The sequence below is a fragment of the Odocoileus virginianus genome, chromosome 14 (assembly GCF_023699985.2).
Source record: "Odocoileus virginianus isolate 20LAN1187 ecotype Illinois chromosome 14, Ovbor_1.2, whole genome shotgun sequence".
In the NCBI taxonomy this organism is placed as follows: domain Eukaryota; kingdom Metazoa; phylum Chordata; class Mammalia; order Artiodactyla; family Cervidae; genus Odocoileus; species Odocoileus virginianus.
The window spans coordinates 47,617,510-47,642,666 of record NC_069687.1 but is presented as its reverse complement, the minus strand read 5'-3'; the positions used below and the strand labels follow the sequence as shown (position 1 = coordinate 47,642,666).

The 25,157-nt window shown below is 40.2% G+C and overlaps 2 protein-coding genes across 2 annotated transcripts in view; both read right to left on the bottom strand.

The window, feature by feature from the left end:
- RAB3C (RAB3C, member RAS oncogene family) overlaps positions 1-11,885 on the bottom strand; it is a 389,298-nt gene extending 377,413 nt beyond the window's left edge. The window contains exon 1 of the mRNA XM_070476714.1: positions 11,689-11,885. The gene's annotated coding sequence lies outside the window, so the exon portion shown is untranslated. The remainder of the gene's footprint in view (positions 1-11,688) is intronic.
- Positions 11,886-12,277: 392 nt separating this feature from the next.
- Positions 12,278-17,374, bottom strand: GAPT (GRB2 binding adaptor protein, transmembrane). The gene is made up of 2 exons (XM_020911875.2): positions 17,199-17,374; positions 12,278-13,992 (listed from the first exon to the last, which is right to left on the bottom strand). Exon 2 carries the CDS (start codon positions 13,700-13,702, stop codon positions 13,223-13,225), a length of 480 nt encoding a protein of 159 aa, XP_020767534.1. The 5' UTR covers positions 13,703-13,992; positions 17,199-17,374; the 3' UTR covers positions 12,278-13,222.
- Positions 17,375-25,157: the final 7,783 nt, after the last annotated feature.

Here is a 25,157-nt window from a genome sequence, read left to right as displayed (position 1 = left end):
TCATCTGACTCTTAGATAAGTGCACACACTTAGCCAGCAAGTCAGTGTGGTGGAAATAACTCTAGGGCATATCAACAATCTTGGTAATTGAAAAGACGGAAACTCATATCATCATGGCATGGCCCAAATGAGGGTAGATATAATTTTTATGGACACTGTCTCTCTAGGTAATACTTCTGCATCCATCAGGAGAATTTCTCAAGGCACTCCATAGTGCTCCAAGGAGGGAAGCTTGTCAAGGGTGACAGCTGAGCAGAGGCACTAGGTGTACAAAAAGCTGATGACCTTTGAACAGAAATGTAGACTGAACAACTTTTTTTTTTTTTTTGGCACCATTTTGCTGTTGTATTTCAAGTTTACAGAGAAGCTTAAACATTTGTGGAAAAACACTGAAGGCTTATTTTTCTCTTAAGTTCATGTACATTTCAGTGATAAATACACAGCATTTAACTTTGTACACCTGATAAAAGGAAAATGCAGAGTAGAAAGGATCAGGAATAAAACAGAAGCCTTGGGCATGATATCAACCGTAGAATAGAAAAGTCAGTAGTCCCATGAAACTTGGCCTGTAAAGCTGGAGAGAAGAATGAAATCAATGACCTTGAAACCTTCCCTAGCACCTTGGAAGTGAGTGGAGGTCTTGGTTCTTCCCCTTGGTGACGTGAAGCTCCCCTTTGGAAGATGGGTGAGAGTGACCGGTGGAGTCTATGTGTTTAAATTGCCCAGTTCTTCGCCTCATCCTGAAAGCCTTGGAGGACGAGAGTCCTAGCTTACGAGAAAGGCCAGACCAGCGGGGAGATGCCCTCTCCGGCCCCAAGTGCCAGCAAGGGGCTAGATAAGGTTTTATGGGAGCCACTGGCCAGGCTGTGGAACAGATGGGGAAGTGGAACAGGGTAGAAGAAAGATGGGTAGAGAACATGTGTTTCTTCAAGGCCACAGGTGCAGGCCACCGCTTCCTTACAAATTGGTCCCACAGATGAGCCAGTAATGGAAGAGAAGCATACGCATCCTTTTTGCTTACCTAGAAAAGCTGCTCATAACAGCTTCTGCCCTTTCCTGACAGTTGGCTTTGGGGAAAAAAATCAGTGTTTGTGCTCTAAGTGGGGAGACAAACCCCAAGAGTCTGTGCTCCAAGTAGCTCTTTCTGTTACAGCCCTCTCTGCTTATCCTTTTCTCAGTGGGGTGGTTCTTTCCCACAGCTTTCTTTGACGTTTCTTAGTGTAAAAAAAAGAACAACAGTAATGAACATGGTCCTCCCCCAACCCACCCACCTAAACAGCTCGGTGCTGCCTGATCGCTGGCTTTCCACATGTGAAATCTTCCACGGAGAGTTCATGGTGGGATAAATGGCCTCACCCGATGCAGCTGTGTAAACACAGGAGGCGATCTGCAGAGGCCCTGCATGCTGCCAGACCCTGCCTCCCACTGCCAGGTCAGAGTCCACACGGACTAAGACCAAGAGCCAGCTGATTTGAACCACTGTAAGGTGCTTATTGCAAAACAGACCCATTTGTTCCCAGGTGGGGTGGAGCCTGTAGATTTAAACAAGCACAGGAGGAAGAAGTACTAGGTTACAGAAATAAAGCAGGCCAGAGGACCCTCCATCAGATCGGTGTCCTTGGCTCTTGGAAACCAGCCTTCTCTAACTCCGTACTGCTTATAGGGTAGAAAGAAGAGTCTGGCTAAATGACAGTCAAGAGCTTATGAAGATCTGCAGAAGCTCTGTGAACGAACTGGGCAGCAGACACAAGACCTGCTGCTGTGTCTCTGCAGAAAGTGCCCGGATCAACACGGATCAGCCGGAGACTACAGGAGAGCTCATCCTTCTGAGCCCAACTACCGACACTGTTTTCCCCAAGGCAGATTCCACGAAGCACTGGGAATCCCCTAGGCCACGTGCTTCCAATTTTCCTCCCTCTTGAACTTCACAGTCACCCACAGGGGACTCTGGAATAAGTTACACTTGAACTGCAACCAAACTTCCCAATGGTAGTTGGAAGTCAAAAACGTAAGCTTTTTCTTTCTGGATTGCTGGCTACAAAAGGGGGCTTTCTGTGCCAAGCCCTGGTTGCTATGGACCTGAGGACTGCTCTAGGTTTCAAGAATCTTCTCTAAAAGGGTGCTCTACGGTTATTGTTTAGATCCTAACAGTGCTTTGCCAGTAAGGACGATCATTTATGTCTCAGCTGAATGAAAGTATTTCCTAACTAGCCCTCCAGAAACTGGATAACTCTTTCACTGATTACAACAATCAGCTAGTGCTGAAGAAGAAGACAGAATCTTAGCAGCCTCTGGAATACACAGGTTATAAGCAAGTTGAGCTGCTAATATATAGGATAGATGTTATTGGCGCTAACTCTGATCACACACCTTAAGCCATGGGGTAGCTCCTGGAAGCTCGAAATGATTTCTGAACTGCTCAAGAGTTCAGACTAGTTAGAGAATTGAAAGTATTTGTTGTTGTTTACTCTTAAGCCATGTAATGGACTCAGCAACTCTTAATACACTTTGAACTCATCAAAATAATTGTAACAACTTTCTAAAGGTGAGAGCTCACTGTGACAATGAAATCATACCAAAGCATGTGAGTCAATGACTTCACAGTAGAATCAATACAATTTTTAATTGACACATACTGAAATTAGGAATTCAGCTATCATTCTACTGCATCCACCCTTAGAGCTGGTGGGAGGAGCACAGATCTCATACATCTCCAGTCCAGCCTCCCTTAACCTTGCCCTCGGTTTAGCAATCTTGCCCTTATTTTCCTGGAAAGGAATTGGAAAAGAGTTGCCTCACTGTTCACATAAGGGTAACTATTTTGAATTTAAAAAGTGGAAATGGCACAATAAGTTTTTTTAAATATATAAATTCAACTGCAATCATGCTGATCAAAAATTCTGAGTGATAGTTACAAGTGCATGATTGCTGAAATTTTCAAAATGAATGACTATATAAGAAATGAAATTTATTTTATTGATCAAAATATGTCAAAGCACAAAGTCTCTGAAGAAGAAAATCAAAGGTACTCCTTAATGGTGAAAAGTCCAACAACAATATATAGGTCATATAACTGAGACAAGTAATACAGCAAATTAATGTTTTTATGCATCTCAGGAATTGAATAATCTTAACATCTGAGGCATTTTCACATATGATTGAGTTTTCACAATAATATCACAGGATTCTTACTAGTACCACTTGTTAGCTGTGGATGTTTTTTTGACTCAGAGTGGATAAATAACTTTTGCAAAGCCACATAGCTAATATTTATTAGAACTGTGGTGCTAATGTAGGTTTAGTATATATGTTAGTCGGAGAAGGCAACGGCACCCTACTCCAGTACTCTTGCCTGGAAAATCCCATGGACAGAGGAGCCTGGTAGGCCACAACTGAAGTGACTTAGCAGCAGTAGCAGCAGCATATGTGTTAGTGTTTATCTTTTCCTCTCTATTACACTGCCTAGAAATACTTTAGTTCATGCCAGACCTGTGTAGCAAGCTAATCTGTATGAAATTTTCTCAACTAATATTTTTGTGTTTCTTCCTAATTATTTTTAGTAGCATTTTAACAACAAGTCCTTCAGAGAAACGAGATTTTGTCCTTTCTTTTACACAAACAAGCCAATGCAATGATAATGTTCTACAATAATGGGCCTCTTTTGTAGAAAGGCGGTCATTAATTCTTTTTTTCTATCTAGGTGAATTCTGCTTATATAATTAATACTGTAGTATTCCAGTGTAAGGTGAATGCTCTGACTGCTTAAATAAATCAAATTTTTCTATTAAAAGCTTCAATATCACCATGTTTCTTTCCTTCATAGCATAGAATTATGCTCTTGTTTGCAAAGGATTTTTTTTTTTTTTTTTTGGTATTTCATCTAGGCTGTTTTTATTCACCATTGAGTACTTATTACAATGCCTAACAGCTAATGACCCTCAATAACTATTTGTTGGATGGGTAATGGATAGATGGGTGGATGGATGGATGGGTAGACAGAAGAAGAAAGTCAGCACAGGTAGATAATTTTGGACTGCTAGAAGTAAAGAAGACTTTGTATGTGATCTGGAATTTAACTTGGGCTTTGGAAAAAGGGCAAAATGTTTAACATGTTCTCCACATGTTAAAAATATACACTCTTTATTACAGCTTTTTTTTTTTTCTAACTGCAATCGAGGAGATGCATGTTAAATTGAGTCTCACAGCTTTTTCAATACATGTGGATGAGAAGGTACTGTTATATTAAGCAACACAGCTAATTAAAAGAGGAAATGAAAATCATTCTTAAATGACAAGGGTCCCACTTCCTCTCTGCTTTCCTTTACTACTATATTCTTGGACTACAAAATACTTCATTAGAAAGGACTTTTACAAAACAGTAAAATTAAATAATTTCTACAGATCTGTGTGATGCATTAGAAATAGTAGAAGCAAAGAACTACTTCTTGACTTAGAGTTAAGGGACACATTTATTTGATTATTGTTTGTTCTGCAGAGGACCTGAAAAATTAAGACACGCAGGCAGCCCTTTCACTTGCTCCATGTATGAGTCTTGGCTGGCACTGCCTTTAAGTGGCCTAATTCCTGACTATATGTCCCCATCTAGCCCTTGTAGATGTCTAGTTTTCAACGTTAGACAGAACTTTCTCTTTTGATTACCGTCAAGGATATTAGATACATCTCTCAAGGATCCCTTTTTTGTACACCTTTTCATTCCTCCTTTCTGTAAATGTCCCACCTCCCGTGTGCTTTTCTAGTCCTCTTCCAAACTTTTGCTTTAAGATTTAATTCGCTGATCTCACAAACTCGAAAGTAATTATGGCTTTGCTCTTGCTTTCCTATCGTTTGCTTTTAAGTGGAGGAGATTCTCCCTTAAATGTAACATCAAGTTTTTCCTTGCTCAGGAATCTCACAATATTCTCCTTGATCTTCTGGAACAAACAGACCAAAAATAGCTCCTAGGCCCTTGCTGCCAGCCCAGATAGGACATTTACTTTGTCATTAGCTGTTTCTTCAGATGTGCTCTTTCACCCTCTCCTAGCAATGCAGTTGTCACAGATGTCTCCCCACTTCCTCCCCCTTCCACTCACCCTGAATGCACCTCTTCTGTTGGTCATGTGTCTCTCTTATCAGATAATTGAGTTAAAACTGTATATAGCCTAGACAAATTCTGCCAGATGAGACAGGATGACGGAAGAGCACATTTTAAGAAATAATGACCAGAAGAGGACATGTCGTACACCACTCCTTCCTGACTGATGGCCTTCATTACTTAGCTCTGGCCACACAAGAGCCACATGAATTAAGCAACCTGTGTACTCTGCTCTCTTAGGACTACCTTTGCTTAACTTTTAGAAAAATCAACATCATTTCTAGATGCAGAGAAGGCCCAGCTAAAACAGAATAGAGAAAAGAAAGGCCTCAGGAAATGAGACTCAAAAGGATGCTATGAAGAAGACTTGGATTAAGAAACGAAACAAGTAAAACCTTTCTGGTTTCAGTCAATAAGAAAGGCAGCAAAATATGTTGAAAAGTCTTGAGTTCTGATCCTGGCTAGTCATGGATCAGTGTTACTCTAGGGAAGTCAAATAAACCTTCTGGGACTGATTGTTTTCATCTGCAAGATGAGGAAGTCAGTCTAGATAATCTCCAAGCTATTTTGCATGTCTGAAATTCCACAATGTTAAGATGGAAGATATCATTAACTGATAATACAGTGACAAAGTAACCTGAGCAAATCTCTCATCAGAATGACTAGGTTCAAATCCTGCCTCCTTTTTTCTTTTTTTTTTAATTGACTATGATCTCTGGTCAGATTTAACTTCTTGAAGTCTCAATCTTATCAGTAAAATGGAGATAACAATAGTACTAATGCAATAGAATTGTTTTGAACTAAGAAAGAATTCACACACAGCCTTATCATGGTGTTTGGTGCTTAGAAGCCACTCCATTACTAGGAATGTAACCCGGACTACAGTCTAGTCTAGTCAGAAACACCTAAGAAGGAAAATAAAATGTACATTTCTATGTATTTACTTGACGAGTCTCCAATCTCCTAATCTGATGTTTTAAAATATCACGTTAATAGATAAAGCCTAGTTAATTATATTCTTCCTCCTAAATTCTCAATATCACTGTTAATAGGTCAGTCTCGCATGGAGTGGAGCTGGGGAAGAGGGCCTGAGGCAACAGCTAAACTCTGCTTTTCATCAAGCCTCAACCTTATGCCTTTGATAGCATCTGGGCTTCTGGGGAGCTCACCTCAGACCCTGCTAGCTGTTGCCTCTGTGATCAACAAAAAATTAGGATACATGTGGCAGTGGGTGATCCAACTTCCATAATTTTCAGTCTTAACTCTTCACTAAAGCCAATCTGTCCTTCAAAAGGGAAAAGCACTCCAGGACCACAGAGCTCTTGTTTCCATGGCAACAGCAGAGGTCAGTCGCTGCAGTCACACCTTCATCAGCCCCGATTGCATCTGGCAATTTACCATCTTCTGTGCTTCCTTTTGTTTGGGCTTCTCTCATTTGCTTAATTCCCATCTCTGTTGGGAGAATCTCAAAATGCAAAACTACAGGAGCTGAATTTAAATTAAAAGCTTTGGGAGCCTTAATAAAACACTGGCGAGCACAGGTTATTTTATAAAAGCACACTGTCACATGCTTGTTAGAATCAGGTCCTATATCCTGAACCTCAGAATCTCACTTCTCATATTCTGTTGCATATAGGAGATTATATATTTGTAATACTCTATGGTTTTTGGGGGAATAAAAATCAATGTCATTTCTGCCCTCTAAGACCCTATTCTGAAATCGTGACCTAAGACCCTATTCTGATATCAGTATTGTTAGGATAAAGTCCAAATTCCTCAGCTTGTCTTACAAAGCCTGGCATCAGCTGACCTTTGCTTATAGGTATCACCTTGCTCCCGCCCTTCTCCTCTAACAGACTACACTTCAGGGGTATTTATGTTCTTTTACTTCTTGAACACCTTCTGTACTCTGGGGCCTTACACATGCAATCTCCTGTTTTTGGAGCCTCATTCCCTCAGCTTCCTTGCCTGGTTATCTCGTAATTGTCCTCCAGGTCTCAGTTTAGGAGTCACTTTCCACAGGAAAGCTTTCTTAACCCCAAGTCTGCTGAGTCTTCCACTACACCATGTGCTTCCCTATCATATTATATCTCAATACATTCTAATAACCTGTAGGAATATCAGAACTCCTTAAAACTGTGTGAGCTCACCAAATGCAGAGGCAGGGCCTATCTCTATGACCTCCATCCACCAACCCCACTGCTGAATTTCCAGGGCTCTTTCAGTGTTTGCTATACCACAGGCACTTCACAAATACTTGTTACATGACTGAAATCACTTTATCCTACAAGGTCATTAAAGTATTTTGCTAGAAATGTCATGACTTTGGTGTTCTGCAACTTCCTGTCTATCCAACTGCAAGAATCTACCAGAAGGTGCTCTTATTCAAGATATATTTGCAGTTTTCCTATCCTTCACAGAGATATCAGTAAATAGCCATTCATTCAAAGTGGACAAATTTTAAAATCCCTGGTCTGTGGTATGTGGGTTTTTGTTTTTTTTTTTTCATGATTTAGTCCCTTGACCACTGCTTTTTAGGTCCAGCTCAATGCAGTTATCCTAAAAACACTTAAAAATAATAACCAAAAATGCTAAGGTAAATTAAGTAAGCAGCTCTTTCCCAAGGTGGCACTAGGGGTAAAGAACCTGCCTGCCAATGTAGGAGACTTAAAAGGGATGTGGGTTTGATCCCTGGGTTGGGAAGATCCCCTGGAGGAGGGCTTGGCAATCCACTCCAGTGTTCTTTCCTGAAGAATCCCATGGACAGAGGAGTTGGTGGGCTACTGTCCATGGGATCCCAATGAATCGGACATGACTGAAGCAACTTAGCACTGAGCCATATACCTATAGCCCTCAGACAATTCTACTAGCCTGATGCCTTGCAAGCCCTGGGCCCTGTTTTGCTACTATAACACAGTGTTACATTTCGGAGCTCCTCACTCCGTAGTCAGGGGAAGAACAGGAAAGACATACTGTTTTCTAAATGTGACACCACCTGAGTTTAGTGATGGGGGAATCACAGGGACAAAATTTGTTTGTTTGAGCCAGGCACTGATGTTCAAGAGGCAGCTGCTCAGTACATGGTATACTGCCACCATGATATTTTGAGGCTGATGTTTTTGACACTGGGCATTCTGAACTGCCAACTTTTGAAATTATTAGCAAGCAACCTGTGCAATGGATACTGTCCCTGTATCTCTGAGCCTTCTCTTATCCCATCATTAATTCCGTTTCTATTTCTGACACCCAAAGCTTGACCCCTCGTCATCAGCTTGGCCCATGTTAAATTTCAGATATCTGAAGGATACTGCACAGAAATATGCATTAGATGGTGAGCTATGTGAATCAAATGCTTCCAAAGGACACTGGGGCAGGAGAGTTCAGGCATCACTGTCTAGGTCATCTGGGGAAGGAGTGTGAGAAGGAATGGGGAGGAAAGGAAAGCCTTGTGGAGAACCACTGTCCCGCATGGGCATCCAACAGGAAAGGAACTTGCAAAAGAATTCGGAAGGGGAGACAGGGAATATGCTGCAAGGGATAACACACAATGGAAGCCCTAAAAGGGGGTGACTGACTTACCACTCCTCGAATTGTAAAACTCCAGCTGGTTACCGTGGCCGAGAACAGCAGTCAAAAATGTGGAAAGAGGGTCATCTGTCCCTTCTTTTCCCTTTCCTCCACAGAGCCTGAAGTCCAGTCTCCCCACTGGCTCGAGGGCCCCTCTGCTCTACCCCTTTTACCTGGGTGGCACCACCTGGCCCAGCTAGCTGCCATCATGGGGACCAAGCTCACCTGTACTGAAATGGCAAAGAAGTCTCATGGCACTGAACTGAAATGGCAAAGAAGTCTCATGGCACTGAATTGATATTAAAATCTGGCTTAGTATATCATTGAATATTCATGATGTTCAAAATAATATTTGTGTCCCCATTTTGTTATTTTCCAAGGTATTTCAGCAATGTCACTAGAAACGTCAACCTTCAAGAAAAACGTCCTAATGATTTGGTTAGCAAGCATGATTGAGTACATCCTATAGGCAAGTACTGATGACCAAGCAGAGAGTAAGACAGAAAATGTCTCTGCCCTCACGAAGCTTCCATTCTAGGTAAAGGGAACAGATTATAAGCACACACACACACACATTGGACAGGCAGTGATAAGTGCTATAAGGAAACTAAAGGTAATGGGTCTGAAATCCATGGTACGGGGGCCATTTCAGGTTGGGGGGGTCAGCTCTGTGTAGGCATCTTTTGATCAGAGTTAAATGAAGTGGGGAGTTCACAGTGTGAATAGCTTAAGGTAGAGCATTCCGAGCTGAGAAAGTAATGTCCCTAAATTCAGTCCTCCCCTAAGTTTGGAGGACTGGCAAGAAGGCCAGTGACCACACAAGCACACTTCCACACCAAGGGTGTGTGAAATCACCAGCGTGCCTGTCGTTCACTCAGTCACGTCTGACTCTTTGTCGACCCCATGGACTGTAGCCTGTCAGGCTCCTCTGTCCATGAGATTTCCCCGACAAGAATAGTGGAGTGGGCTACCATTTTCTTCTCCAGGCGATCTTCCTGACCCAGGGACCAAACCTGGCTCCCCCGCATTGGCAGGCGGGTTCTTTACCACCGAGCTGCCAGGGAAGCCCGCCAGGCTGTTTCCTAGTAGCCAACTGTTACCTACATTCAACGAGGTCCGAAAGGCAGTAAAGGCAGACTGCTGCTTCCTTGTTTTCACATCTACTTACCTTGCTAGGAGTTCTTGTGTGGGGTGTGGGGGTGAGGGCTTGGGGGAGGATGACAGAGGAAGTCAAGGAAATCATCATTCAGCTTCTCTTTTTACCATACTCTCCATTCTCCGTCCCCTCTCCTATTTCCTATTCCTGCTTCTCTCTCTCATTCTCTCATTCCCTCCTGACTCACTTCTCCTCCTCCTCCTCTTCCTTCTTCCCCATCTCCCCTTTCAAATTTCTTTCTCCGATCTGCATTCTTTCTAACAATCTGTCTCTGCCTTCTTAAAATCTAAAAAGTGAAAATCGTCCTCAAGAGACAGGAAACAAAGTTAGTCTAAGTCAAATTGACAAGCAGCAGTTTGCACCTGAGTTATATTATTAGCAAAAGTAACCACAAGTACCACAAGAGGGAAGGAGAAAGGATGTTGGGGGTGGGGGAAGAATGCACAATAGCATCAAATAAACTGAGGGTGACTTTGCTGGGGGGGCAGAATACACAGCAGCATCAAACATAATGACTGCGGCTTTATTACAAAATGCAGCAAGTTCACACCCTGGGACTGGTAGGTCGTCTCTGTAGGACCTCACGGCCAGCATCTGCCAACCACAGCACCTGGCTCCCTGACCTTGCGCTCAGCCTGCAACTTGCAACACTTCACTTGGGCCTGACTTACACTTCATCATAACGGTAATAATAGAGCGGTGATATACTTCAACCCACTATTGATCTCCACAGAAAACAGGCCCTTGCTTAGCTCGCTGAAAAACCTTGCTTTATTACCTCCTGTTTACTGTTCAGACCAAACTCTTAAAAACAGCTTCTCTGGTACCCATCTGTGGCTGGTCACTTTGATGGTAAGACTCGTCCCCTTCCGTAATACCATCAAGCTGTTCTGGATCAACCCCCTTGCTCATTCCAGCCTGCTGCCCAGGATCCTAGCAGGACAGAGAGACTCTCTGCTGGTGTTTCTGTCAGGTTATTTTCAGCTACTATGATGGAGTACTAGGTAGGCATGGATATAGATTATTCTAGCAAGAACTTCCTGTTTGAGACTTCAAACTGACCATCTGCACCAGGACCAACAGAAATCCTCAAGATCAACAAAAATCCTGTTCTCCTCTGGAAAGTGCCTCCTGAAAGGAGCCATTTCAAACCTTGCCATGATTTTTTTTTTTTTGCCATGAAAACATTTACAGATTTTCATCAGGGAGTAGTTAGTGAATGATAATCTGCCACTTCCATCTTGAGCCTTCCCAATTATTTCTCAACCCCGCAGCTCTTTAAGAAATGTCATGTTATGTCACTCGTCTGCTTAAAACTGTTTATTACATTCCATTTGCCACCATATTAGAGCCTAAGCCACTTAGGCTCTGACGAGAATTTGCTTTGCCTGCTGTCTCCTCCTTTGCTGACCTGCCAGGTATCACTTCAGTCCTTCCTAAGCTCTGCCACCACGGCTGTCCTGAAGTCCCCAGAGCACCACAGCTTCTGTCGAGCCTCAGATTCTTTCTGTGTGCTGGTCCCATCCCTGTCGCACCACATCTACACCCCTTTCACCCTCAGGTCTCAGCTTAAGTGTCGCTTTAGACAGGCCTCCTTAGGTAATCTGATTAAAATCCGAATCCTTTTCCCTACTGAATGCCATTGTTCTCAAACACAGAAAGCTTTTTTCCTTCAGAATGCCTACTGTATCAATTTTAGTTGTATTACTCAGGGTCCACTTTGGGAACCAGAAACCATACCAGTTTGTTTTAAAATGGAGAACTGGATATGTAGCATTAATTAAAATGAAAAAAAGTATCGATAGACTGAAAAGACAGAAAGAGGCCATTGAGGTACCAGAGAGACAGTGAATGCAGGAAATAGCCACCATACCTAAGACTGGGGATTATCAGAAACTTGGAGGAGGACTGGGACCCGGAGCTGTAGGTGCCGTCTGTTTCCTGCTGGTCCCTCGGAAGCTTGGAGGAGGGCTGGAGGAGCTGGTTCTCAGATACTAAGGAAAGGGTGCTACTTGGCTGGTGCTGGCATCTCTGACAAGGCGCAGAGAAGTTGCTTCTAGGGAGTGCTAGAAGAAACTGGAAACTGTGAACCACCAGTGATGCTGGAGTAAATTAAATGAAAATAGTGCCTCTCAGGACAACAGGGAGAACGAGAAGGGGCAGGCCCCCTTTGCTTCCTGTTTATTGCCTACCAGCCTTCCCCTGTTAAGAGATCCTAACGTGGATACACCTGGCAAAGAAAAAAGGTAGTTTGCAGAGTTCCAGCCTGAGAAATTTAGAGCAGCATATCCAACGGTGGCTTTAAGAAGTATCATAGCTTAATAAAGAGCATAGTAGTTGTAGACTGTCTTTTCTTTCACACTAGGCAGTGTGTGCTCAGGACCCATGTCTTTCTTTTCACTGTTTTACCCCGTCCATGTGTATAGCACAGTAAGAAGTAAATAGAAGGTACTCAATAAATATTCCTTGGATGGATGGATTTATTAGGTTGTTTTCAACAGTACTTAGCGAAGAGTACAGTTCAATTCTTGCCAACTGAACAATATTGAGTGCCTCATATGGCAGTCTATAGACATTGGGGCTAAAATATGAATATGAGGCAGTTCCTTACTATTTAATATGGGATTTAGGACATTCTCATATGACACTAAATAATAAAATGCCATTGCAAACACTCATATGTTTAAATGCCCAAAGAACTGAACAGGCAACAAAATCTAGAGGACACCAGGAAAAGAAAAACAGTATATGTGGATTTGGAATGATTCAAAGACTGAGATGGAAGAAGTTATGGTCCAAGGCAGGCTTAAGAGGGGGCAGACAAGGAAAGCTGAGGAGGAGAGGTGGGTTTGGCAGGTTTTGAGAGGCTTCTGATGAACACAGAGAAGTGAGAGATTACTATAAGTCACTGGAAAAGTATATTTGAACTGTGTACAATTCTGGAGTTAGAATTCTTAGTAGTATGTCTTTTGCAAAGAGGAGACAGTAAGAGGTTTTATGTAGAGGAGTGATGTGGCCACTGGGAATGTTTTCTGAAGACGAATATGGCAGCATATCAAGGATTCTGCAGTTATGTGGCATCACTGAATATATAGGAACTCAAGCCAGAAAGACTAGTGAGCAGACGGTGGCAATCCCGAGCCAGATAAGTGGTCCAGACAGAAAAAGAAGAAAAAGATAGCAAGTAATGCTCAGAAGGAAGAATCAATGAAACATAATTCAGAATTAATCCAAGCCAAGAAGGGTGGCGAGGATATCTAGAATTAATCCACAGTGATATACACAGGATTCAGAAAGGTGGCAATAAAGGAGATCATCAAGTTTCAACAGAAGAACTTGATGGTATCAGTACAATAAAGTCTCAGCGAATATTTCCCCTCCAATAACTAAACACACATTTTGCAAAATTAATATGAATCTGGAAGAATATATATGTCTTCCTCTTGAGGGGCTTCAGAAGTGCTAGGCTTCTCGAAGTTATAATAGTCACACGGTGATATCTCGTTTCCGTAGATATGCTCCTCGGGATTGGTCTGCCAAGTATTTTCATACAGTTCCTTGTCTGTTTCTCCTTTAGCTTTGGGAGGATGCACTTTCACATTTTCATAGTTGTCATGTATATTAGTGTCCTTGCCAGCAGAATGGCGGTCTTGAGTTTGAACTGAGATTTTATGCCTTGGGCTGATAAATTGGGGACCCAAGGAGGATGTTTTAGTATAGTCTTTTCTCCTGCTTCTCCTCCTTTGCAAAAACTTTGGTAAGGTAAAATGCATGGTATTCTGCTGTTTCCAATGCCAAACACACCCGATCCCACAGATCACCAACAGTAAAAGAAGGGAAATTCCTATAGACACGGCCACTGAAGTATTTCCACAGATTTCCAGCATCTCTGCACAAACAATGTTGTTTGTTACTATGGTGAAGCCCTTAATGAATTCACAGGTACAAGCCACTGTACTTTCTCGTAAAATATGGCTTGAAAGTAATTTCGGAAGCTTGTTTTGGCATTTCTGTATCAGATATGAAAGGACATTATATGGCAAATTCTTGGTGTCAGAGGAGAGATTGAGTAACCTTGATTTTGGAAGCTGGCTCTCGTTGTATCTGATGATTACACAACTGTTATTGTATAATTGTACGGTGTCAGAAGGGATTTTATCCAACTCCGCTTCCTTTGCTATCAATGAATCACAAAATGAAGCACAAATGAGTGGAAAATAATAACAGAGTAGAAAACTCAAGAAAGGGAAGTTTGAACGGTCTGCCAAGCAGGTGCCTACTATAAATTAAAAACATTTTAATTGCATATTTAATACATAGCATAATAAAAAAAATCTGCCAATTTCTACCACTACATTAAGCATTAGCATTTAGTGAACTCTTCCTTCAAGATAGAGTATAGTACTAGTTTCAGCACTGGGTTTTTGCTTTAATATAGACGGCAGTACTAGCTGTTGGATTCAGTGAGTTTTTACTTTAACATAGAATACAGTCCTCACTGGTGTGAGGGGGTGGGAGAGTTAAAATAACATGTCTGCTGAAGCCTGAGTGGTTTTATCACTTAGATTTCAACCTGGTTTTTGACAACAAGGCTAATCGTTTTCAAGAGAAAGATAATGCTTCAAACACAATGGGAGGAAAGGGACGAGAGTACAGATGGACAATCATTTCGATCCCCTATCACCTCCTCTGTGAAGCCTCACCCCTCTTTCTAGTGGTCGGAGACCATGTCTGTTTCTTAATCACATCTTACTTTGTATCCCCGTATTAAAGAGTCAGTTCTCTATTAAAGAGGCTTCCCTTGTGGCTCAGCTGGTAAAGAATCTGCCTGCAATGTGGAAGACCTGGGTTCAGTTCCTGGGTTGGGAAGATTCCCTGGAGAAGGGAAAGGCTACCTACTCCAGTATTCTGGCCTGGAGAATTCCATGGACTATACAGTCCATGGCGTTGCAAAGAGTCAGATGCGACTGAGTGACTTTCACTTTCTCTATTATAGCATGACAACTTAAATTACACGAAATTGTGTCTTCCTATCTGGTTATATGGTGGAGAGAGATCAGGTCTTTTCCTCTGTATATTCCTAGAGAATATGTATAACACCTAGCACAGAAAAGACACTCAGTCAATATTTATTGAATAAATGATTAAATAAACATAGGACTCTAAATCTAAGCATCTGTTTAAGCTGATAGTTTAAAATGCAAGACATGTCTTGTAAAGGATACAGTGTGTACTTAAAAGAAGAAAAGAGTCCTTAGATGTAAAAACAAAATACCTATAACCAAAATATTTAAAATAGAATTTGAGAGTCTTCCTATCACTAGTCTAATCACAACTTCCAGCAAATAACTTTCATTTAATTAAGATAATTTTATAGTTTTACCTGTTGATGCTTTAAAATGGCAGAGGGGAGAGAAGCTGGAAGTATTCAACTACTCTGAATGTTCTACTATGATTTTATCAACAAAACACTATTGCTGTATGTTTTTAGACTAGACACAGATATACTTACATCCAACATTGTTTTCATCGTTGTTTTCTTCCAGTTTTATTGAGATATATAATTGATATACCACACAGTATCAGTTTAAGGTATACAACATGATGATATGATATTTGCATGTACTGTGAACTATTTACCACATTAAATTTAGTTAATATCCATCAGCTCAGTTAAACATTTTTTTTCTTATGATGAGAACCTTAATGATCTACTCTTTTCAGCAACTTTCAAATAGATACTACAGCATTGATAACTATAGTCATTCAATTTCACAGTGCTTATGAGATGATGATCATCATCTACTGAAAGTCCATCAGTAATATTTAGTTAGTTACTTGGGGTCAGCTTTTAAACACTGTTACATGGATTATCTCATTTAACCCTACCATGCACAACTGTCATGGGAAGTAGATACTACTGTTATCCTTATTTTATACATGAGAAACAAGATGATTAAAAAGTTAAGTAACTTCTTTAATGACTAAGAAGTGATTAAATCTGGATTCAAGTAAAATTTTCCCCTAAATATTATCCCTACCCAGGCTTCTATAAATGTCTGTCAAGCACATCCATCACTAAATTTTTATAGATGATTAGCTCTGAGGTTCTTGGGATTCGGAATCGTATCTTATTTATCTTTATATTACCAGCAGCAGTACTAGACACAGAATAGCTGGTTTGTTAAATACTCGCTAATGAATATAGCAACCTGCATTAGGATAAAAACAGTAGTGACAGACAAGAAAGAAAGAAACCCTGAAATTGTGCCCTGCTCTCAGTGAGTACTCATGTACAACAGTGAACATTTCTAAACTTGTTCAAGGTTAGAATACATCAAATGTGCAAATTTTCAATCTGGCATTTCACATAAAATACTAAATTAAATATGAGATGCAGCTGATTTATAAAATTTTTTTGATAAAACTATAGGGACAGACATCCTGGACTGCAACATCTTTTAATCTCTTTGGAACTTTTGTAGGTTCCCTCCTTTATAAGGCCAGACACAGTGCTTTGTGTTCAAGGTTTGGCAAGCGACTTCAGTTATTAGGATCCCACTTCCTTTCTGCAACAGCTGAGAACTGACCATATGTAAGACATTTTATGGTATAAATAATAACTCCTTTAAGTAAATGTCTGCCAGCATATTTAAACTAAATTTCAAATATTGATTGAAACTAATCAGCTTTTTAAAAGTTCTATGACTGCAACAGAAGCAAGAAGGCTTACCTAAAGCCCTCTGAGGATAAGGTAATATATCGCTCTCTGGATTTCCAAGCGGAGAATTTATTTTTAACTATCTATGTCATTCTGTGTAGAGTAGACATTTGAGTACATTCCCAAAATTAAAACTGTTTATCAAAGAAGTGTTTACCGAGATAAAGACAAGGAGACATCTTATAGGAAAATAAATGTATCTGTTCCCTTTTTTCAAAACAATAGGAAAAGCCCTGTAAGACGGAAACAAAGATCTGCTGGGATGGGAGCCATTCTAAGAGTCCTTCAAAGGTAACTTTGAAGTTTCGCTTTGCCCAGTTTGAAAGAGGGCTTTCAGTTTTGGAAAACAATTCCAACAGGTATACCCAACCATTATTCATTTGTCTTAAAATCACAAATTGTTGACAAACTTCAGAAATTTTAGTCAGATACTGCCCTTCTATTTGAAAAGAAGGCAACAACTAAGCATACCCTTGTACTTGTGAGGCTCTCCACTAGTAAGGAAGCACTAACCTCACAGGTTGTAAACTGGGTTTTCAACATCTGGCCACCTAATGCTACACACACTGTGTCTGATAAGATAAAACGTCATGATTATTTTAAATGAACTATTACTTTATAGTTTTCATTACCCAAATACCTTGAAGCAGGTTCTCACTTACCTTGAGATTTGCATGCCAAGCTTTCTTTTGTTCTTTTGGTTCTGTTTCAAACCTGCTTTGCTTTAGAATTGTTCCTCTTTTCACTCTTCACGTAGGTTAGTTACTTCCTTCTTTACTGCTCCTTTCAGATGATTTCATACTTGCAAAGTTTCCTGGCTCAAGAGGAAGTTCTTATCATATACATAAGAACTGAGATAAACTGTATGAATTTTTGAATAAGGAAGTCCAGCCCTTCATCTTTCAATTCAGTTCAGTCAGTCGCTCAGCTGTATCCGACTCTTTGCGACCCCAGGAATCGCAGCACGCCAGGCCTCCTTGTCCATCACCAACTCCCGGAGTAACTCTCCAACTGTATCAGAAACTGATGCGTGAAGCCTAGGTGGTCTTTTATTTGGACAATATTCGCAGCCTTCACTTTACTTTTATTTATTTTTCTTTTTTAAGCATCAGAAATGTATTCTCTCCCATTGTGGAGGCCAGAAGTCCAAATTCAAGGGGTGGGCAGGGCGCTTCTTCCAGACGCTCCAGGGGAGAATCCATCCAGGCTTCTCTGCCGGCTTTGGGTGCTCCCTGGTGCTTTGTAGACACAGCACCCCCATCTCTGCTCTGCTGTCTCAGCGCTTCTCCGCTTGTCTTTTCCACCGTGTTCCTTTTATAAGGTCACTGTCATTAGATGCAGGACCACCCAGATAATCCAGGATGATCTTTTCTCGGACCTTTCATTATATGTACACCTGCAAAGACCCTACTTCTAAATAAGGTCCTGTTCACAGCCTCCAGGAATTAGGATTTAGATAGCTTTTGTGGTGGGGGGCGGGGGCGGGGATGGGGCACAGTAGGAATCACTATTCAACCCACTAAAAGACCTAAAAAATTGTGCATTTTACCTTTTACTATTTATAACTTTTTAATAGTTTTATACTGTATGTAATCTTCAGGCAGTCCTCACTTGAGACTCAGTGTTCTGACTGCTTTTTATTTATTTATTTTTGGCTGGTAACCCTTTATTATTTTTTTTCATTTATTTTTACTAGTTGGAGGCTAATTACTTTACAATATTGTAGTGGTTTTTGCCATACATTGACATGAATCAGCCATGGATTTACATGTGTTCCCCATGCCGACCCCCCCTCCCACTTCCCTCCCCATCCCATCCCTCTGGGTCTTCCCAGTGCACCAGCCCTGAGCACCTGTCTCATGCATCCAACCTGGGCTGGTGATCTGTTTCACCCTTGATAGTATACGTGTTTCAATGCTGTTCTCTCAGAACATCCCACCCTCGCCTTCTCCCACAGAGTCCCAAAGTCTGTTCTGTACATCCGTGTCTCTTTTTCTGTTTTGCATATAGGGTTATCGTTACCATCTTTTTAAATTTCATATATATTCGTTAGTATACTGTAATGGTCTTTATCTTTCTGGCTTACTTCACTCTGTATAATGGGCTCCAGTTTCATCCATCTCATTAGAACTGATTCAAATGAATTCTTTTTAATGGCTGAGAAATATTCCATGATGTATATGTACCACAACTTCCTTATCCATTCATCTGCTGATGGGCATCTAGGTTGCTTCCATGTCCTGGCAATTGTAAACAGTGCTGAGATGAACATTGGGGTGCACGTGTCTCTTTCAGATCTGGTTTCCTCGGTGTGTATGCCCAGGAGTGGGATTGCTGGGTCATATGGCAGTTCTATTTCCAGTTTTATAAGGAATCTCCACACTGTTCTCCATAGTGGCTGTACTAGTTTGCATTCCCACCAACAGTGTAAGAGGGTTCCCTTTTCTCCACACCCTCTCCAGCATTTATTGCTTGTAGACTTTTGGATAGCAGCCATCCTGACTGGCGTGTAATGGTACCTCGTTGTGGTTTTGATTTGCATTTCTCTGATAACGAGTGATGTTGAGCATCTTTTCATGTGTTTGTTAGCCATCTGTATGTCTTCTTTGGAGAAATGTCTGTTTAGGTCTTTGACCCATTTTTTAATATATTTTTAAATTTTTACAAAGAAATATTTTAAAATATGGTAACATACAGGTCTTGTTGATTAATCTGCTTGTATGCTAGCATAGTCCTTGCTCCCAATACCAACTCCCAGTGCACCAGGTTACATCAATACTTGTCAAACCAGTCTCCCAGTTTCAGTTCAGAATATGCTAATATTCTTTTAAACTGATAAGACAGGATTTCCTAAAGTATGTTCCGAAGTGCACTGCTTCTGGAATCTTCTAGGGGGTGTTTCACCAGGTAAATTTGGGAAAGACTGCTCAGCTGGAGACTCACAGGCACCTCAGCATCCTGAAGGCTGTGAGCAGTCTTACAGTCAGCACACAAAACCAACCAAATATGAGAGAAAAACTGCTTAACTGTCTTTAATTATAGTAGCCAACATTCTCTGAGCACTTACTATGTATTCTAAACCTTCATATGCTACTCAGTAAATCCTGAAAACAACGTGATGGGAGGGGACTCCATTTGTGCTCTCCCACAGAGGAGGGTATGAAGGCCGAGTGGTGAGGGGGTCACTCCCTCCGTGCGGGCGGCAGTCGGCCTCCAGCACCTGTGTGCTAACGCCAGCATTCGAGCTGTCTCGCTAGGCTGAACGACAAGTTTTCATCACGGAACACTTATTTAACAGCACCTCTCAGAGGACAACTCTTTGGAATACCAATATGGGAAACGCTGAGTTAGACAGACAATATGACAAAGTAATGGAAATTTTGCCTTTTAAGCTGTACTGGAAGTTTTTCAAGCACAGAGGATAAACTTTGTGTAGAGTGGTTTAAAAGAAGATTTAGTTACTGAAATACCAATTGGACGTTTGAAGAACAAGTTGGTCAATATTGACTGGACATTGACATTGTGCCAGGCATTATGCTAAGCAATGTGGGTGCAATAGTGAACACACTCCCTTGCAGCACCTAAAGCCTAGTGAAAAGGCTTATCTGCAGATCTCTTCATAAGACAATAGGAGCTAAAAGAGACACTGCTACACGCAGGCAGTGGGGACAAGGAAAAGAGACATCCAGCTCAGAACTGCCAGGGAAAGGAAGACATGACCTCCCAGGACATGAAGGACATAATCAGAGGTGGACAGCAGTGTTCTAGGCAATGACCCCAGAGTGCAGGAGGTATCTAGTTGTGAAGCTTTAAATGTCAATTCAGTCTTTAGGCCTACCAGTATCTTACCTTTAGCTGCCCTTCCACCTAATAGTACAAACAGAAACACACACACACACAAGCACACAATCTGCAAGTAATGTAACAAAGACAATATTTATGTAAAATTATGCAGTCTACTCTAGAACTCAGGACAACCGGATATCCGTTTAGATTTCGTCTTTTGAACTTACGGAAAGTTGCTTCACCATTTATCACTTTAGTTTTTTGAAAGATAAGTAAAATGAAGGGATACTGCCTGGCTTTTTCTCCAGAGAGGATTTTTAATTTTAGGTAATAGATACAACCATTCTTTGAATTTATAAAAAAGATGCTATATACATATTTTGTCAAAACAGAATTGTTGTAGAATCATTTGTATGAATCAGATATTATGTCTTGAGTTCTGTTTTCCTACTTTCCTATCTTTTGCTTAGCAGGACGTATTTTATTCTCTTCTTACAGTTCCCTTTGTAGACGTGGTTGGGTGCATTCAGGGTGGTATGTCTGTAGACAACAGTTCCCTTTTAAATCATAGTGGTTGTGGTTAGGTTTTCTTTTCCTGCTTTTCTTTCTATCATGTGGTTTGGGTAGCAGAGGGCCTGGTAAGTAATTTGTTCTCTAGTGTAACTTGGACTAAATAGTATATCCAAATAAATTTTCTTCTATTACTTGATGATTAACAACCAATAAACTGTGATTTAAATTCCTAGCCATTTCTTTTGTGTAGTTAATATCTACTTATTTTAACCGTGTGCTTTTTCAGGTGCTTAAACTGAGTAGTATCAGTGACAATAGATATGGACAAATGTTTGTGTATGTGGATTTTATTTGAAGGCATGCTTGACTAAAAACATTTTCCTGGACATTCTCTCTAAGGAGCCCTTGAACTCCATGCTACTGGTTGAAGGCATTATGGAAACATACATTTTAGCATAAGGCATTATGTTGCATGGGAAAGATAATGATACACTTATTGCTAGCAAATTCATTAATACTGATTGGTTTATGGGATTAGCCACAAAGCAACTAGAACTTTAATGGAATGAGTCAACTCATAAAGTTTCACTGTGGGGACCAAGGAGTTAAGAAACCTTAAAATGAGGAAATCGAGCAGTTGAAGGTAAGGAGAGAAGGCATGAATAAGAGGAAGTCAAAACAGAACCACTGTTGCTGTAGCTACTCTCAGTGTCGATCCTGTTAGCAGCAGGCAAACCTAAATTATTGAATACAGAATTTTGAGGGGGGCGGGAATGGACTTTCTGAAAGGGATCTGAGATATCATTTAGTTGAGGAATTCATTCCCAAACCTGAAAGTCTGTCAAGATCACTTATAAAGCTTTTAAAAAATTACACATTCCTAGGACCCTAGGGATTCTGCCTCATTATGTCTGGGATGGGGCCCAGGGATCTTTATTCTAAAAGTTAAGAATATAAAGGAATAATATAAAGGAATTTCTGAGTTAGAGAAATAAGGGAATGCACAGACTGTGGGGGGAAGAATTTTTACTTTTGATTTTACAGTCTTTTATACTACTTTATCCTATACCACTTTCATAACAAAAAGGAACACTAAGATGTCCTTAGATGGTTTTGATTTGTGGCCATGTTTGGGAATCATTGATACAATTGAACCCTCTGAGGGTAAGAGAAGTGATGTGGTTTACTCCAAACCCTTCAGCCAAGAAAGTAGAAATCTAACCCAGATATAAAAAGTCTCTTGAATCTGACCCAGTAATTTTCTTCTATGCCACACTATTTTCATGAGGACTAGGAAAAGGAAAGTCCCTAGATGATACCTTCAAGAGTATCTTTTTTTTCCTCCTTATAGTGTCAGAATATATATGACAGAAAGTCCCTAGAAGATACCTTCAAGAGTATCTTTTTTTTTCTTCCTTATAGTGTCAGAATACATATGACAGAAAGTTAGAGATAACAAAATGAGACAACAAAATCCATCAGGGATGCAAAAAGTAGCAAACCATGAAAGGTGTTACTCTCCTGGCTGACCATTTTTAGCTATGACATCTGCTTGTCAGACTAAAGTGACATACATTGTTATGATTCCTTTAAAAAATCTAGAAAGGTTAGATGATGGTCAAAGGCTAAAACAGAAGACCCTGAAAGAAAAAGTAAAAAGACCTAGGAATTGTATCCCTACATAAATACTCAACAGAAATGAAGGCCATTTCTGATGATGACTGCTTTCTCCATAATATCCCAAATCTCTAGAAATATTCCAAATGTCCATCAACAGTACAGTGGGTAAATGGAGCATACTAAATCCACACACTGGAGCACTACACAACAATAAGAACAACCAAGTTACTGATATGCACAAAAACATGGATGAATCTCACAAACTTAATATAGAATTAAAGAAGCTATGCACAAAAGATGAATGCATGTTGTGTGATTCCACTCCCAAAATCATGGAAAGCTTTCCACAAACATTTAATGGTAAAAGTTGGAAGAGTAATGATTACTATAGATTGGGAGGTACATAAGCAAGCCCGCTCAGATGCTAGAAAATGTGCTCTATCTTAATCTTTGTGGTGGCCACAAAGACATACCTATACGTAACCATTTATCAAGCTAGCCATTTCAGATTTATGCACATTGTGTTATTGTGTCTTAATTACAAAAAGGAAACTAGAGATGAATAGTAAGTCAGTAAAAGTCATGAAAAATTGAGATAACTAGATAAGATTTTTATTTGTTCAGATTTTTATTCATTCATCTTCTTTGCTAAACTGCTTTACTAATTTGACAGAGAAACTTTGCTATATTATAGGTAGACTTTGAGCTGGAATAATTATAAGTTTGGCTGGAGCTTCCCAAGCCTGGAGGTTGGTAAAAACTGGTGGTAAGCAGGATAGAAGTTATTAATGAACCTTGAGCTTCCATTTAGTCAAAGCAGGGAATTTCTACTTTCTGGGATTATGTACATGGTCTTTCATTGGCACACTTTGACGTACTTAAGGGATGTGTTACTGAGAAATTATATTCAATCTAAAACCACAGGTATACACTACAATATTGTAAAGTAATTAGCCTCCAATTAAAATAAATAAATTAATTTAAAATTTAAAAAAAGATACATGTAAATCCATGGCTGATTCATTTCAGTGTATGACAAAAACTACTGTAATGATGTGGAGTGATTGGCCTCCGGCTAATGGGAATAAATGGGGAAAAAAAAAAAAAGATAAAAAATAAAGTAAAATCACAGGTGTAAAGCAATTTTACCTAAAAGGAAAAATTCTGGGATCTTGGGCAAGTAATACAGCTTCTCCATCTTGCTTTCCTCATCCACAAGACAACAACAGATTCAGTAATCCCTAAGATTCCTTCAAATTCTACTAATTACAAATGAACAGCAAAAAAATGGTCATCACATTCAGAAGAGGGTATTTCAAAGTGATTCTCATGTTTGCTATATACTTCCTTTTACTCCAACTCCCTTTTTTCATCATAAGTCTTTCCTAATTGCTAACACATATCAGATAACAAGACCTGAAGCTTGCTTCAACTTTACTTGAACAACACTTCTCCTTGCCTCACTGTTTGCTCTATTTAATTCCTTCAGATTAAAATAAATAGACATTGGGAAAGCTGAAAAAAATTGAAAACATTTTACTTCTTCATGAACAAAATTGAAAGCTGTATAATTTAGCAGTCCAATAGTAGATACATCATCTTAGAATGTGTATATAATTTCATAAGTCAGATAATAGATAAACTATTTCAACAGATTTCTGTTGTTGTTCACTTGAGGAGAAGAGTACTAAAAACTAGGATTAATAATAGATGCCAAATCAGTCACTGGCTGATTCTGCCAACTTCTTCAGCAAATATTGGAAGGCATAGCATAACACATCATTACTTAAAAATAACTGGACATATTTTAAAACTTTACACTGTAGTTAGGCTGGGTGTGAGAACTACTGGATAGTAGACTCCTTTCTCCCATGAACAGTGTTAATCACTATTACCTTTTCAAACCTGGCATGCGAGGGGAGACTCATCAGAAGAAAGCATATTCTCAGCCCTTTGTTTGAAGACCGAATGATCTGAGTTTTACCCTGATTCTGACCACAAAATTGGGGAGTAGGGAGAGAAGAGTAATTGCTTTAGAGTCACTTTCCCCCCAAACTGAGATGGTACTCAGAGTGGGTGACACTGAGGATGGGGCAGGAACCTGTCTGAAAGGGTCCTGATAATGAGGGCCTCTGCTCCCCTTGTGGGAAACATACTCTGGAAGCCAATTTATCTTCAGGTAGATACTGGTGAACATTCACTCAGAACAGGAGGTCATTTAGTATGTGAGGTATAAATCATTAATCGTCTCAGATAAGCCAGTGTTATGCCCCAGTGAAATTGGAGTCTCTGAAACCCATTTTTTATGTTTCCTTATAGACCAGTGGTTTCTCCTTAGTACACCAGGCTAAAGTCATGCATGTTAATTCTTAAGAGACATATCTCACCGTGATATGTTCTTTTTATTGGTTTATCAGAATTTGAAGCGCTTCCCCTCTACTTCTCAGAGTCTATCCTAACATTAACTAGCTTGAGCCAGTCATTCAATCACAGAGAACCTCATCTTATCTATAAAATGGATCTAAATGGGTTAATGATTGTTAACTCTAGCTATTCATTGGAATCTCATTAAGGAGCTTTAAAAAATATTGATGCTTGCATTCCAGGGCACAAAAATTAGAGCAAAATTTCCAAGTGTGTAACCTGAGGATTAGTAGTTTTCAAAAGGTCCTCAGACATTTAAAGGGCCAGCAAGCCAAATG

What these genes read in the sequence shown, in the direction of transcription:
- GAPT (XM_020911875.2), bottom strand. Translation starts at nt 13,702, where the DNA reads ATGCTGGAAATCTGTGGAAATACTTCAGTGGCCGTGTCTATAGGAATT.